This window comes from Jatropha curcas, chromosome 4 (assembly GCF_041381405.1).
Source record: "Jatropha curcas cultivar XTBG-Jc1 chromosome 4, XTBG_Jcur_1.0, whole genome shotgun sequence".
NCBI classification, from domain to species: domain Eukaryota; kingdom Viridiplantae; phylum Streptophyta; class Magnoliopsida; order Malpighiales; family Euphorbiaceae; genus Jatropha; species Jatropha curcas.
In genome coordinates, this window is record NC_143154.1 from 1,554,306 (window position 1) to 1,570,591 (window position 16,286).

The 16,286-nt window shown below is 31.9% G+C and overlaps 1 protein-coding gene across 2 annotated transcripts; it reads right to left on the reverse strand.

Moving 5' to 3' along the window:
- Window positions 1-56: 56 nt before the first annotated feature.
- On the reverse strand, window positions 57-6,369 carry MCA1 (PLAC8 family protein). Of its 2 annotated transcripts, none has more exons than XM_012233099.4 (10): window positions 6,068-6,369; window positions 5,906-5,977; window positions 5,435-5,692; window positions 4,911-5,353; window positions 3,841-4,256; window positions 3,164-3,261; window positions 2,113-2,184; window positions 1,387-1,493; window positions 569-662; window positions 57-471 (listed from the first exon to the last, which is right to left on the reverse strand). In XM_012233099.4, the coding sequence occupies exons 4-10, from the start codon at window positions 5,325-5,327 to the stop codon at window positions 419-421; spliced, it is 1,257 nt and encodes a 418-aa protein (XP_012088489.1). In that variant the 5' UTR covers window positions 5,328-5,353; window positions 5,435-5,692; window positions 5,906-5,977; window positions 6,068-6,369; the 3' UTR covers window positions 57-418. The 2 variants fall into 2 exon arrangements, with proteins under 2 accessions (XP_012088489.1, XP_012088490.1); XM_012233100.4 differs by having other exon boundaries at window positions 5,896-5,977.
- Between the last annotated feature and the right edge of the window lie 9,917 nt (window positions 6,370-16,286).

Here is a 16,286-nt window from a genome sequence, read left to right on the forward strand (position 1 = left end):
AACCAGCAGAAATCATGTCCTCATCATTCTATGTAAATGCACATACATAATACATCTGTACAGACTGGTAATAAAATATAATGTAAAACCAAAAATACAATCCAATGTTGTTCAGTAAAGGAAGTGCACCTTGCCTAAGCTAACCTTAGAGACAGATCACATGATTATACAAAACCAAGTAATAAACTCAAAAATCATTAAAATGAAGTGTATAATACATCATCTGCTGAACATGGAATCAATAAAAAAGTTACTTACACATGGTGGACTCAACATATAAGGGTAAGAGTAATTTATGGCTAAAAGGCAGTTCCAGACATGTTCCATATAACAGTGGCAATTAGCTATTACCTCTGTATATGACCTTCCACGTATATGGATAAGTCCAACCAACTAAAAAATGCATTTGGGCTGTCACTTAGGATTCCATGAACTGTGAGGGTGGTGGGCTTATTTTTGTCTTCTCAGGACCTACAAATGTTGATTTCATATCAAATATCAAGCACTTGCTAATTGACATAGCCACCTATCATTAACTAAGTTCTAATAAAGATCCTAAGAAACATACCATAAACCCCACGAATCTCCACCTCACGGTATTCCTGGACAAGGGCACAGCAGCAACACATCAAATGCGACAGAAAATCATCTACAAAGCCTCCCTGCAAAGGAAGAAAAGTAAAGGTAAGGAACCATATTTGAGAAATTCAATGTAAATTAAAAACAAGATTAGCCATGAGTTTGAACAGTCCTCAGTGAATTCCCAACAAAATCCAAATTTGAATATGCAAGAACAGAAGACAAGGCAAAAACAATTAGAAATTCATAATTGTGCAGGGGTTTTTGCGACTGAATCCTTAAGTTTACAGTGTATTATCTTCAGTTCCTCATGGCTAATCTTGGGCATGTGAAGAAGTCCTAAGAGCAAATCCTGAGGCTAACAACTCCCATATGGGGTATTTGGTTGCAAGAATTCAACATTCCCACTTGGAATCCCTTTCCTCGAAAACGAAAATAAAAATGTTGCGTTTTTAGATTCGGTGCTTATTAACTCAAAAAGACATGTTTCCTTTCTTCCCCCTCTTTTTAGTGGTTTTAGCCAGTACATCTTATGTGTTTATAATAAACTGCCAAACCATCAAAAGGAAGTTCAGAACCCTCTTAATTTAGCAATAAAATTACAGTTACATGAGCACTTCCATACCAATACACGTTACAATCCTACTTTACAGTTTAGAGCCCTGGACACAGGCTTTGATTTCAATTATATGAGGAAGCTAGGAGCACAATTACACAAATAGGGAACAGGTTATTAGCATTCTCATTCGCTTAACCTATAGACTGTTCTCAGAAAAAATATTATAAGCTCATAGATAGAGGAACTACCGTGATATTCAACATTTTGCGAAGCTTCCTTCTGATGCAACAAGTATAGCAACAACATGATAATATCAATGAATATGCCATCAACTCATTACATGCTTCTGCTGAAGCTGCAATCAAAAGTTCAAAACAAAATGTTCATACATAAGCTTCAGAATATATCAAAGCATGCAAAGAATTTCTAGGATATGTTATTGTTCGAATTTCAGTTCGTATGACAGAGGAAAAATACTTAGTTTGTCAGAAGTCCTCAATTTGCCCATGCAGAATTTAACTAAAATAACAGCCCATCCCATATATTCACCTTATATATGACATTTAAGCCCAAGTTCACGTAAAATTAATAAGATTTATAACATGCCCATAAAACCTATAGAACAATCAGACCCATAGGGAATTTGTTGGCTTTAAATGTTATCCAGATTTTAATATTAGATAACATGACATAATTTATTTGGATGCCAAATTTTAAATTCAAATTGTGCGCAAATATCAAGTAATAAACTAGTAAGGTAATTTATCATTACAATAAAAATGGAAGGAAACGAGTTTTGATATCCTTCACCCTCATTTCTAGATAAGGATAAATTTCAGTTTCGACTGATCTGCATGAAACATTGTAATAACTTGGCACAACTAAACTAAGCTTTAATCCAAAATGAAGTTAGCAACATGATTCAAGCTACATTGTCCAAATGGTAAAATTGACTATAAATTAGATCCACTTACACATGTGCCTGTTGGTTGCCACAGTAGCTATCTTTGAAATAGTGCCACAAGGATAGAAGAATGTTCTCATACCTGCAGATTGAGAAGGATGCAAATGAGAGAGAGAAAATTTGGCTAATATAAGGTGGTCTTTTAGTAGCAACAGGAAGATTAAAAAGATGAAAGCACAGAAAGATATAAATGGTTTTGCAATTGTTCTACAATTATTTGTCCTTTGTACATGCGAGTAGAGAGAGAGAGAGAGAGAGAGAGAGAGAGAGAGAGAGAGGCTCTAAAAAACCAATCTGAGACAAATTAGCCAACGATATTTAAAATCAGATTGGCAGTCCATTAAAATTCTTTCTCAGGTTACTACTTCAACTTTTTTATATTGTGCTGCATAGAATATTATGTGATCCAGTTTGTAATTATGATACTATGGTGGCAGATGGTATTAAACAGAAAAGAGGTAGACCTAAAACCACATGGAAGAAAGTTGTTGCAAAAGACATATTGTTTCTTGACATTAATGCGGATTTAGCTATGAACAAAGCATAATGGAAACAAATGATTCATATAGCCAACCCCAACTAGTTTGAGATTAAGGCTTAGTTGTTGTTATTGTAGTAGTCATCTTGCATAATGGGCCCAGTCTAGAAAATTTGAAGGCAGACAAAAACTGAGACAAATTTCATAAGTGCACTCGTCACATCTGGCACTAATAATCAAAAAAAAACATAACATTTTGGTGTTGTTTCATGAGTATGGCAAAACCTTTAAAGGCAACACCACAGTAAAAGCTAACTGGAAGATAAAAATCAAGGAGTAAGCAATATATGTTCTGCATGATGAAAGATTGTACTAGGAAGAAGTTAATTTTGCTACCACTGAAATTGAAGACTGCAAGAATATAGACGTATAGAAAGTTAAAAACACAAGCAGATTAATCCTTCTTACAGCTAGAACACAATATCAAAACAAAGGACATGAAAATTGAAAAGCAATGGCATGGATATAGTAATTAAACTTCTTATCAGATAATGAAAGCATATGATCAACTGAGAGGACATACATAGAGAAGGCTCTGAACAACAACCAAGCAAATCAGTATGCCATTCTTCATCTCGATATGAGCCTTTCCGTGAGAGCAGATCATCTCCTGATGTATTTCTACACAAAAGTATAGCATCAGACTTTACTGAACTGCACTTGCTTTACAAGACTTAAAGATTGTAAGTTAAACAGAGTAAGGATCATAAATTGAACAGAGTATGCAAGAATTAATGTTGGAAAACCTATGTCAGTATCAGAAATTATTAAGATTTGAAAAAACTATTTTCATTTTAGTATTTCCAACCCAGCAGTGTCACCTTTTAGGTGTTTCAGAGCATTCAATTTTTCAGATGTAGTAGATAGCATCTACACGGACTGCTGAGTGCTTCAGCTAATTGGGATGGCATTCTTTGGTATTAAACAAAAATCTGGCAACCAGTTATACGGCTTTCTGAGAAAGCGCTCATTTAAAGGAACACTTCTGAGCTAATTGACAGTTGCAATCAATAATCACATACATCAATTGAATAATGTTATCCTTTAACAAGTGAGCAGTTCAAAATCCAAAGTGTTTCAATGCCTATCAGGCATGCCAAAGGAATATGCAAAACTGTGTCATGGCAGATGTAGTATCATACTATATGCATACTTCAGCCATGCTGACAGTTCATATACATAGATTATGAGGAATCTAACCTTGAAGTTGTGCGAGAATTATTTTTCTTAGGATAAGCTTCATCATATGAATGATTTTTCTCACTAACATCTGAATAACTGGGCTCCAGTTTCTTGGAAGCTTTAACAGGTGAACTCTTTTGTGGAACAGAATTCGCAACAGCAGCTTCTGTTACTTCAATCAAATGTTGGATAACTTCACATTGGTTCACATCCAAATTAGCTTGTGATCGTTGAAGTTCAAGCTGAAGCTTCTCATTTTCCTTTCGAAGAGCTTCATTAAAACCTAAGTTTGGGTAGGAACACGAAAGAGTTTTTTTCAACATAATGGTTTGATCTTTCAAGGGTTCTTGCTTCAAGATCACATCTTGCACCCTTCTATCCTCTTCATCCAATGTGTACTCACGTTGATCCTTCTCAATATCTTCCAGTCTCTCCTGCATATTGTGGCAAAAAGTTGTTTGCTAAGATTAGACCATACAGATACAAAATGCAGACAATTTAAAGTACATGGGCAACACCAAGCACGCAGAATATATTGGTCAAATTCTGCAGATCATTATCAATCAGAAGGGGAAAAAATGCAAGATGAATAGATATCCTTCTTGCTTCTTTCTTCTTTTCCTTTTGTTGGGGCACACAATAAGGTTAGACCTCCTGTTTTCAGAAGTAGTATAATTCATGATAACATGATTAACAACATAAAGTAGGAATTGAGAGTCGGAAAAACACAGCCAAAGTTCCAAATCAACAACTTCATCAACTCAACTACATTCGGCTGCATACGATCCAACAATTAGCAGGATTAAAAATTCTATAATTGCGCAAAAGCAGTATAGAAAAGAAATAAGAGATCAATCAACCAAGTATATGGCTTCTACAAACAATTCTATTTTCATTGACAGTTGAGATTATCATCTGAAAACTTCAGTGGCGCAAATTCCTTGACTAATTGTGATACAAAAGGATGACCAGGCGTCCCATTAAGAAAATACATGAAGACAACAACCATTATTTCATTTCACACAACAACAAAGATAATAAATAATGACAGCAAAATAATAACAAGAAAAATAACAACTGATATGTACCCTGACACGAGCATTATCCACAAGAGTAATGAGAGGAACTAGCCGCAAGTACCGGTCGATCTCGTTCTGCGCCTTTCTAAACTGGTAAACAATATTCCAACCCATAGCAAGCAAGTAGAGATAGCTTCTATCTTGACAACTATTAACCAAAATATAAGACCTTCTCAAAGCCTCTTCAAGCTGCTCCAAAGGCTCCCTTGTCTCTGGATACTTCTTAAGCTCTGAGATCTTAAGCTGCTCCAATAAGTTCCCAATCAACTTAAGATGCTGCGCAAATTGCTTGCAATTCTTCTTGTGCATTCGCGCTGTAGTCGCAGCCTTCGCTATCATCGCTATTAACCGCACTGCATCAACACCCGTAAGCTGGGCCACAGTCGCAAGCTCCCCCAAATTATCCCACGACGCCATCTTCAACATTTAACTAATGCAACAACCCAAAATTCCTGCTTTTCACCAAAATTCACATTGATCACTTTAAAACTTCAAAATTTACCAAATTTGCAAAATTTTCAAATCTGTGTTACCTCTTCTAAGCCAATGACCTCAACATTCACTCGGCCTTTGGAATTGTTATCATTTGCATTGCCATATCAGAGGAGAAGCAACAGTCAATACTAGAAATAGAGTTTTAAGATTTCTTTTTATACCAAAATGTTCTGGTTTCAAGCCGGATCAAGATCAAATGCTACTACTTCAGCGGATCTATTTGGAAACCGAATATCCATTCAAGGACTTGCTTGTTAAGATCTTCAACTTCACTCCATAAGCGCTAAACAAAGTAACTGAAGAAAAAAGAGTCCGTTTCAACTTTCAACTTCCACAGAATTAAGCAAAAAAGGGGAAAAAAAAAAGCAGTAATGAAGATTATTCATTACGCTTCTTGACTTGCTTTTCAACGGAAATTAAAACTGAAAAAAAGAGTGCAGATAATACAATTAATTAACAAAAAACAAAACAAAAAGCAAAGGAACTACAGTTCACGCACATTAACTAACCTTCTTTTCTAAATTTCAGCTCAAAAAAAAAGGAAAAAGAAAAGAAAAGAAAATTCGCCAAAGATCGAGGACCTGCATTCAGCAATGGAAATTCAAGTTACAGAGGAAAACTTGCCGTGGAAGAAAAATCAGTAAAAAAAAACTGGCGAAACAAACACTCACCTCCACTAAAATGTACTATAATCTATAAATAACCATTAAAAAAGAAGAAAAGAAGAGTAAACTAATAAGAAGAAGAGCATTAAATTCTGGTATTAGCAGACATTGCTTTGCTGAAAATAACTCAAAAGTCGAGCTCCTTCGACCTTCTTCTTTCTGTGAATGGAATTTGGAACTATTTGAGCATCTTCGTCTACTTCTTCTCTTTCTCTCTCTCACCGCATTTGTCAATATCTAATCGCTCACGGTTTCGGTGGCGTTTGTCCCTGCGTTTTCCTTCATTCCACAGGTCTTTGGCCTTAAGTGCCACATCATCATGCAATACGCAGTACCGGAGCCAGACAGACGGGCAAGGATTTTGGTTAGTGGAGGAGGAAAGTACGCAAATACCCTGGTTGAAATTTGAAATTACGAGAGTGGGTCGCTTAGGTCACGGAGTAATGAGAGGGCGTTGACTGTGAGGATGTTTTTACTATGGGAAATGTGAAAAAAATAATAAATAAATAAAAGAGTAGCCAGCTGGAAATTTGGTGTAGTGTTTGTATTGTGCATGAATGGATGTGCTATCTTGTACGGATATGGTAAATTAATGGCGTATGGCTATGGCTGCATGTGCCATCAGATTGAGTTATGCGGCTAAAATTTTGAGTCGGAGTCGTTCCAATAACCCGGAAAGAGGAAAAGCTCCTTATTAGAGAATTGCAATTGGTGACACACGAGTTGTTTCGAGTAGAAAAGGCTCAAATTCTTTTCCGTAAGAGACGAGTATTCGATATTTATGAATAGAAAAAAAATTTCGTTTGAAACGCTTTTTTTATACACTTATTGCAGTATTGAGTAAGATTAATCTTAATTCAATGAGTTAAGGATAACTGTGGTATAAACAAAAACAATTGTAATTAGTAATTCCAAGGATTTACTCAGAAAAGCTAGATTTTTCTACAGTTTATTGACCATGGTTTTATTATTAGAAAAGTTCTCACAAAATGATCTTTAAATATGTAGACTAAGTTGGAATGTGAGTCTTATTTGATTTCATTGGAAAAGGATACTTATTCGGCGAAATTAATTATTTCAGCGAACGTTAAAAGTAAATATCACTTGCAAACTTGCTTTCAACAGGACCTTGATCTGATTGGAATAACGCAAGTTTTTCAACTTTTATTGATATGTGCAACATATCAATATATTCTATATTTTATAAATATAAATTTTTTATTGGGCAAGGCAAGGGCAATAATAGAAATTGACTTGCATTGTGGCAAGCTCTCTCTTCCTCCAAAATTTAAAACTCTAAAAGCTTTTTTTTTTTTTTTTCCACAGGCGACCAATGGTCACCTCTTTTCCTTTTTTATTTTTTATTTTCAAATAATTTATAGATTTATATACAAATATGAGTTATTGTCACCCATATTTTGATATTTTATTCTCAGAACTAATTCTGAGTTATTGTTATCACCATTATGATGATTTTGTCTAACGTCTTTTGTTACTTGGATAGTTATACTGGAAGAAGTGCACATCTCTTCTCCAATAAAAGGAAGAAATTGGAAGGTAATAGCCATCAAGTGGAGTAAGCAATCGCCTATTGTACAAATATTATGCGCTATCAACTCGTTCATATGCTTTAAATCAAGATTGTATTTTTTTATTCTTTATATGAGTGATTTATTATTAGACTTCTTATATAAAAATATAAAAACATATTGATTTGTATCTCTTATCTATATACAATTTTCTCTTAATGAAATTTCTAGTTTGATTTCTTCTCAAAAAAAAAAAAGCAAGGGCAAGGATGATAATTTTCAACAAGGTTAGATTTTTTTTTTTTTTTTTTTTTTTTTTTTTACTTTCGTAGGTAGTTAGGTTACAAAAAGCCATGATGTAAGGGTGGCCATGATTCAAAAACCGGCGATACTAATTTCAAAATCGACGGTTCCGGTTCCAAATAATGTGGAATCGGAACCAAACCAAAAACTAATGGTTCTGGTTCTAGTATGGAACTGGCCGGTTACAATTTCGATATCGATTCCTTAGCGGTTCCAAAACTGACAATTTTAAACTGTTCTCCAATCGATTTTTCCGGTGGTTCTCATAATTTTGAAATCAAAAAATCTAACTTTCACAAACACCATTAACATAACTAAACGTAATATAGCCGTTTATAGTTATTAGGATGATTAATTTAGAGATTTTGATAAAATTTTTTGAAAAAATAAAATAAATATGTTGGAACTGGTTGGAATCGTCATTTCTAACTGGTGGCCAAAACCTTCCGCTCTGGCCAGCTCTCGAAATCATCGGTTCACAATTTTAAAAATTTTGGAATCGGAACCGAACCGCAACCTTCCAATTACGGTTCTGGTTTTGGCGGGTTCCGGACAGTTTCAATTACAGTTTCAACTGATTTCGAACTGACGGTACCAGTTTCAAAAATTGGAATTTGACCATTCCTACTAGGATGGGGCAGAATTTATTGGTGACAAGTGAGCATAACCTGCCTCTGACTTTTCCCTTTACCATTCTTATAATTAAAGGGGAAAAAAAAGGATTGCATTCAGTATTCATATTACTTCTCGCTATTTTTATTTTTAAGGAAAATTTATTATGTAGTTTCTTAGATTTGACTGAAATTGTTAACCTGTCTTTGTGGTTTGGTAATCATTTAGTAATATTTAACTATTTAATCATTTATATTCAATATAATGTTATTATTTTGAGTGCATTTGGCGTAGCAGTTCATGGCAGTTGATGGCAGTTAGCAAGAGAGGTTAGTTAATGAATTTTGATTTTTGATAAAATTTTAATATCAATTATTGTTAAAATGTAAATGAGTATTAAGAGTTTTTATATATTATAATGTATAATTAGTATTTTTATGATTGTTTTTTTAGTTTTAAGGTGAACATATTATGTTTTTTTAATGTATTGTTTAAAAACAAAAATACTAGTTAAATGTTTTTAAAATAATATTTAATAGAAATTTATCATTTTTAAATTAATTGTAAATAATATTATCATAAAACGATATTAATTTGAAAAAAAATATAATTTTATTAGTAATTATTTTTAAAAGATTAATGAAGTCTAAATATAATATAAATACAAATCAACTTTAAAATGTAGTTGATAGACATTAACAAATGATAGAATCAACAACTAGCTATTGATTAATATTTTTACCAAATTTCTACACCTAATTGTTAAGTCCAAATCAGCAACCAACTTCATGAACTAACCGAACCAAATGTCCTCTTAATTCGGCATATATGCTCATTAATTAGCTTTAATTTTTATATGCTAATTAAATTCGCACTTTTTTTATCAAAAAGATCCCAAAATGCAATTAAACTCAACAATTAGTTTAATTTTAGAAGGGAGTCTTTGCCCCGGGTCATGCATAGATTAATGCAGCATCAGTTTCATTTTACTCTTGGCAACAGGCACAAACGAGATTCGAATCTCAACCTATCAATAGTCCATAAGGTACTAGAATGTGGTCTCTGTCTATTGAAAGTTTTCTTAAGTGCAATATCGACGCATCTATGCATCCCAATTCTGCTCAGGTGGGTGCTGGTTGGGTGGTTTGGAATGCAAGGGGAGATGTTCTATTTGCTTGTCAAAATCAGTTGCTATGGGAGCTCTCTCCTCAGCTTGCTCCTTTCCTTCAAAGAGGCTTTTAGATGGGTAAAACAAAAAGGTTTTAAAAATGTTATCGTTGAGTCAAAAGATACTTAATGAACTTATTGATACTTCTATTTGTTTCCTAAGAAGGTCAGCGAATCTCGTTCCTCACGTAGCATCCACACTAGATGAGGTGCTAGATTACCTTATGGGAATCTCACATCGACTGAGCACAAGGTGAAAGTGATGTATAAGAATGGGCTACCCTTACACTAGCAAGAGGCCTCTCGACTATTGAGTTGGTTCTAGCTTAGCAATAAAATCGCGTGGACCTGAGTTGCTTTGCTGGTGTAGGATTCGCCTAGGGTGTCAAATCCATCCCCTTAGAGACTCAAGGTCCTCACTGAGGTTTGCCCCACCACCACTCATAGTTTTTGTTCATGGCTTAAAACTAATTCAATAGCCCAAAAAGCCTCTTGTTAGTCTAAGGCTTCCTCATCCTTATGTACTTCAATTACACCTTGTGCTTAACTGATGTGAGATTTGCCTAGGGCATCACAGCTCACCTGCTAGCAACTAGAGCTTATTCTGTGTTTGATCCTATGGAGTGGGTCTTGTCCTCCATCTTTTCTTATTAATGTTCTTTTAGCATATTAGTAGTGATGAATATTTTACCTTTCACAAAAAAAAAAAAAAAAAAAAAAAAAAAAAAAAAAAAAGAAAAAGAAAAATAACGAAGAATTATATTATTCACTATTTCTCCTTATTTTCCACCCTATAGTTGGACTAGAAGAAAAATAAAAGTGAGAAAGAAAAATAAATTTTCCTTTGTTTGGGGTTCAACTTATAGAGGTAAAAGATGATATTATTGTAAATTTATATTTTTACCGTTATTTTTTTTAATTGATATTTTTACCTTTATACATCTATAGACTATGCATCGTGGAAATTGTTGTAAAGTTATTTTCTTAATTTCTTTCAAACAATAGCATTTGCCTTCAACTTCATTCCCATTTGCTCGCGAATTAATTTAGAGAGATTGTTATATAATGTATTTGAAATGATTTCATCTCTTCAATTTTCCTTCCTTTAAAATTTTACATCCATATTTCAAACAAGAGAAAAGAGGTCTTCCTCTATTATTTTCTACTCATATTTTCTTTCCTTTCATAAAATCACATGTTCCCAAATAGAGTGTAAGGCTTTGCTTGAAAAGGAAGAAAGGATAATAATAAGGAATTGACAATTTCTCTATAATTATTTTCACGTTTGTGTTTAGATATAATGAAGAAAATGAAATAAATTTATTTTCTTTTATTTGGAAGAATAAAATCTTAGAAGAAAAAAAATATCATTATTAAAGATTAACAATTATGCTTTCATTTATTTTAAACTAATAGGATGTTTAAGAAATGATTAACGTTAATTAATTAATTTGGAGTATTTATGTTATTTAATGAAAATAAGTAAAAATCTCACTTTTCTTGATTATTATCTCTCCAAATTGGAGAGATTCAAAACATGTTGAATGGAAAATTCCTTCAATATTTATTCTCTCATTTTCCAAATAAGATAAAATATATTTTTTAAATATTTTTATGATAGTCCTATAAAAGGAGGAAAGCTAAATATCAATTTCAAGTCTCAAACATTTTACAACAATTTGAAAGTCCATTAGGGGTAAGACAATCCACTTCTAGGTGTAAATTGGTTTGGAATATACCAATCAAAATTGAAATTTCAAATCGAATTTTGATTTGGAATGGAATTTTGAATTATGGAATTTAAAATGGAATTTTTTTTTAAAATATTGGAATATGAAATATGGAACGGAACCCTGATAGAAATTCTATATTCCGATCCACATGTATAATTTTTATTTTTATTTTTTAATTTTAATAATATTTTAATAATAAAATATTAAACTTGAGTAAAATATTTTTAAAATTTAATATTAAAGAAACTCGAAACCTATATAGTTTAATGAAATATTTTAATCACAATAAAAATTAATTTAGGTTTGAATATCCAAGAGTCAAAATAAAAAAACGAAGCATGCTTTATAAAGTCATGATTTACATATTTATCATTGATCTTCTTGAGTCTTGTCAAATGACAAGGAAAATGAATTATCCTTTTTTTCTGTTGTGCTTGATAAGAAAATTTCTTTTTGATTATCAACTTCGAAAATTTTCTAAAATTTTCTATATGATTGCTCTCTTGACCTGTTTTTTGCTTTTTAATCTTATTTCTTTTTCTAATTTTTTATTTTTGAATTTTATTATATCTATTTCTTGGTCGCACTAATTTTTTATTTTCTTTATTTGTTATTACTTCATTACTAATTAAATGGAAAGTTGTCAAGTGAAGATATGTATTCATTTCTTATCATAAACTTGAATTTATTATTTTGTTGCAATTTAATTATAATTTTGAATATTTATATCTAAATTAAATAATTATATTGATTATTTTTTTGTTAAATTTAAAATTTATATCTTAAAATATGTCATAATGGACTAGATTTGTGTTTAAAATTGAGAAATTTGGAATAGTCAAATTCCAAATCGAATTTTCATAAAATAAAATAAAATGAAATTTTAAATTTCAAAATATTTCAGAACGAGAGTTGGTTACATTTCATACCATGTGAATTACACTATTATTCACTCCAACGAGAAGAAATTAAATACTACAACATCAAAAGGGACCCAGGCATCACCTCTGCCACTACTTGCAATTCCAAGTCTCTTTGACGAGTAGAAACAAAAATATTACCGATATTAGCCTATGATAAATAGAGGAATAGACCATTTAGGTAATTTTCTTCTTCCTCTCTTACCCTAATCCACTTTCCACTCCAGCCCATAGTTTTCCATTTCCCCAATCTCTGTGCCTAAATGGTAGTATAAAATAGAAAGCAGCAGTAAGAATGAAACAGTAAAAATAGGTTAAAATGTCAAGATGATGAATAAGAAAAGAAAGTGGGGCAATAACGTCCATCAAAAAAGCAAAAAGCCAAACTAAAAACAGGAAAACGCAAAAAACAACTTGATTAAAATGTCTATATTCTACCAACTGCCATGTGGTGTCACTATGGTTCAGATTATGACAAAACCGCACATGCCATCACCTTTCACACGTGTCCATCATGTCTCTGCCTTTCGCCGTTAGTCGCTCTCTGTCTCCTTCTCTTCTTCGTAGTGAGAGAATGGTGAATATTCTCCCATATATTAATACTGGATTGTCTTTTGTATTGCAGGTATATTCTAAATTATTAAGCACTAAGTCGGAGGTTAGAAGATTTCTTAAATTAATGTTGGTCATGGATTTTTCTTTTTCATCTTACGTCGTGTCGTTATCACTAATTATATAATTTAATTTTTTAATGCCAAATTATTTTATAATTATTTTAACTTTGACGTGGATAGTAGCCCTGTACAGTATAATTTTTTATTATTAAAATATAGGGTCGTGAGACAGTCCAGCTGACGTATCCTGAGTTGCTCGAGTCCTATGTTGGGGAGAAGATGGGATTTCAAGAATATTTCTTTGGGCATTGAGGGTTTGATATGGTATTAAACTCCATAAGCTTGTACCCTTATAAACGTAGAAGTATAACTGTTAGAATCTATCTGCACAACCCCAATTGATTTATTCAAAGGTCTTGTTCGTTAGCTTTGAGCAATTGAAGTCAAAACACCGTGACTATTATTATCTTAGGTTAATTAAATAACTGACAATTATTAATATAATATAAGGTTATTAAGATTATTAATTTTCGCGAATAAATTTTAAGTTTGTCACCCATTATTTTATTATGTGATAAAATAATAAGAATTTTTTGTCTCTCAACTAAAAGTCTGGAGTTCAAACTCTGAGTACGGAGCTCCTTTAAAACTTGATAAGTAATCTTTTTTCTCCTTTATAAATCTACTCGGACCAAATTTAAATTAATAAGACATAAGACTTTTGAATAACGGATGATTTCAGGGAAATAAGGTTCATTTCTTAAATAGCTTTTCACAAGATTGAAGAAATAAATTTAATACAGAGAGCAAAACTGGTTAGTTTAAGTTACTAATGTAAAAGGCAAAAATTATGACAATTATAAATAAAATTTTATTATGTATTATGACTTAGTAAAGTAGACTTTAAATATTTTTAATGGACATGCCATGTAGAAAATTTACCTTGTTAATATAGAAAATGTTACCTTTTACCTATAAAATAGTGATTTTTTTTTTCGACATCACATTATCCAAATATTGAAAAAGAATTTTCACCCTTTGTAATTACTCTTTTTGTCTCAAAATATAAGTTATTTTTTTATTTGTTATTTTATCCCAAAATATAAGTCGTTTTGTATAGTTCAACAAGTAATAAATGATATTTTTTCAATATTGCTCTTACACTAAATACAATAAATACTTCACAAGCAACTATTGATTTTGAAATGAAGGATAACTTGGTTAAATTACCCTTGAGTTTGTTATAATCTAGGAGAATTAATTATTTCCTTAATCCTTGTGCAAAAACCTTAAACGATTTATATTTTCAGACAGAGTGAGTACTTTACAAGCAACTATTGATTTTGAGATAAATAATAATTTAGTCAAATTACCCTTCAGTTTGTTATAATCTAAGATACTTAATTGTTTTCTTAATTTTTATGTAAAAATCTTAAACGACTTATATTTTGGATCAGAGAAAGTATCGTTTTTTTATTCTATCACTACCCCCAACTAACACCTCGGTGGTTAAATATCATGTTGTCAACATAGCATGTCATCATCGTTTTCTCAGTTGCCTTCTTTTTTCTCCACCCTTTTCCGTGTATAGATAGCATGCCTGTATTTGTAATTATAGTTATAGACCACATTTGAGCACTCGTTGACTAGTGGGATCCCAAGTTATGAAGTTTCTTTCTCAGTTTAGGGGTGGGAATGGGACTCAGACTCAGGCTTGGTTGGCGATCGATGGTGACCTAATTTGCGACTGTGGGTGGGTTCATAATTACCTTTCTAATAAGGTAGCAGCAACCAGCAGTGCCAATAAAAGTGACGTAGCAACGAGTTAAAGCCAATTTAGCAAAAAGAAACAAAATTAGTGGTGAACGAAACGACTTAAAAATGAACTCGTTTACACTTAATAATCCCTTTCTTTCTCGTTGTCGTTTTTAGTGTACGCCATTAGTTGGCAGAGCCATTATCATTGACAACCCTTTTAACCAAAGATGGATTGCTATCTGAGACCCCAAAAACCATCAACATTGAGAATATTTTTTGGTTGGAGATTTATTTTTTCTTCCTCTTTTTAACATCATAAAAAAAGTGTAATAATACAAATGGATATTAGGACAAATGATTCCGACACTTTTTTCTTTTAAATGATGTTGAGAGTTCAATCTGAAGTAAATACTTGCTAGAAGAGCTTTACTCCTTATTTGCCGACACCGGACGTGAGCAGATTTAGTCCTGAGTTCTAACTCAGTGAGTTAGGATATCTTTATGGTTAATTAAAAAAAAAAGGTAATAATTCCTAAATACAAAAACCGAAAGATACCAGTGAATATTAATTATAAAGGACTAGATTTGATAGAAAGCTTTGTTCAATCTTCCCTGTCTTGGGAAACAAATCTTAAGAATAGGTGTATTGTTTTTTACCTAACAATAATCAAAGTTGGATCTCTTCTATGGTTAAGTCTCTTTCAGTTAGGGACTTGCTTTCTAAATAAAACATTCTTCCCCAATTCCCAATTGCTTGTTGAACTGTCCATCCTAAGCTGCTGTGACATTTTCTCTATTGCTTCCTTAAGCCGTGTTTCTAGATAATATAACTTCAAATGTCATTATAAAAGAAGTTTAAAGTGCATCATTGATATCTTACAACTTTTCAAAAATTAATTTATAAGTATAATATTCACCTTAAAAATAAGATTTAAGTATTTCTAATAAAAAAATATATATTTTTTTATAGGAATCAATTTATACACATTAGAACTGATTTTTCTGTCAATTAGGTGTAGTCAGATTGGTTTTTGTACCTTTTATATAAAATATAGGGAGTGAGAGGTTTACTCTATTCATACTTTGTCTAATAATTTTTTTTTTATAAAGCAATTGATCAAATGGTAATCTTAAGCAGACCAATCATGGAGTCATATTATTAGCCAGTGATTATATGTAAGACCAAGTTTGAGGTTTTTATTCTCTCTCATTTTCTTTATTATTTATTTATTTAACTTCTCCAACCTTATTCATTAAAATAATATATTTTTAATATTATCAATGAATGTTATATTACCGTGGTTGTGTTCGATAACAGCTTTTTATACATATTTTAGCATTTTGATTGGTCAAAATGTTAAACGCACTTTTAAAGGTTAAGGTAGCGTTTTATAAAAAATTAACCCATGCAACGTTCAGCTTTTAATATTTTATGAAACGGTACTTAAACATCTAACAGTTAAACGCTACTACAACAATTAATAGCTACAAAAACAGTTAATTTTATCAAACAAATCCTATAATATATGTATTGCATATATTGTCACGGATATGAACTTCCATGTTTTCTGCATATGCATTGTAAAGTA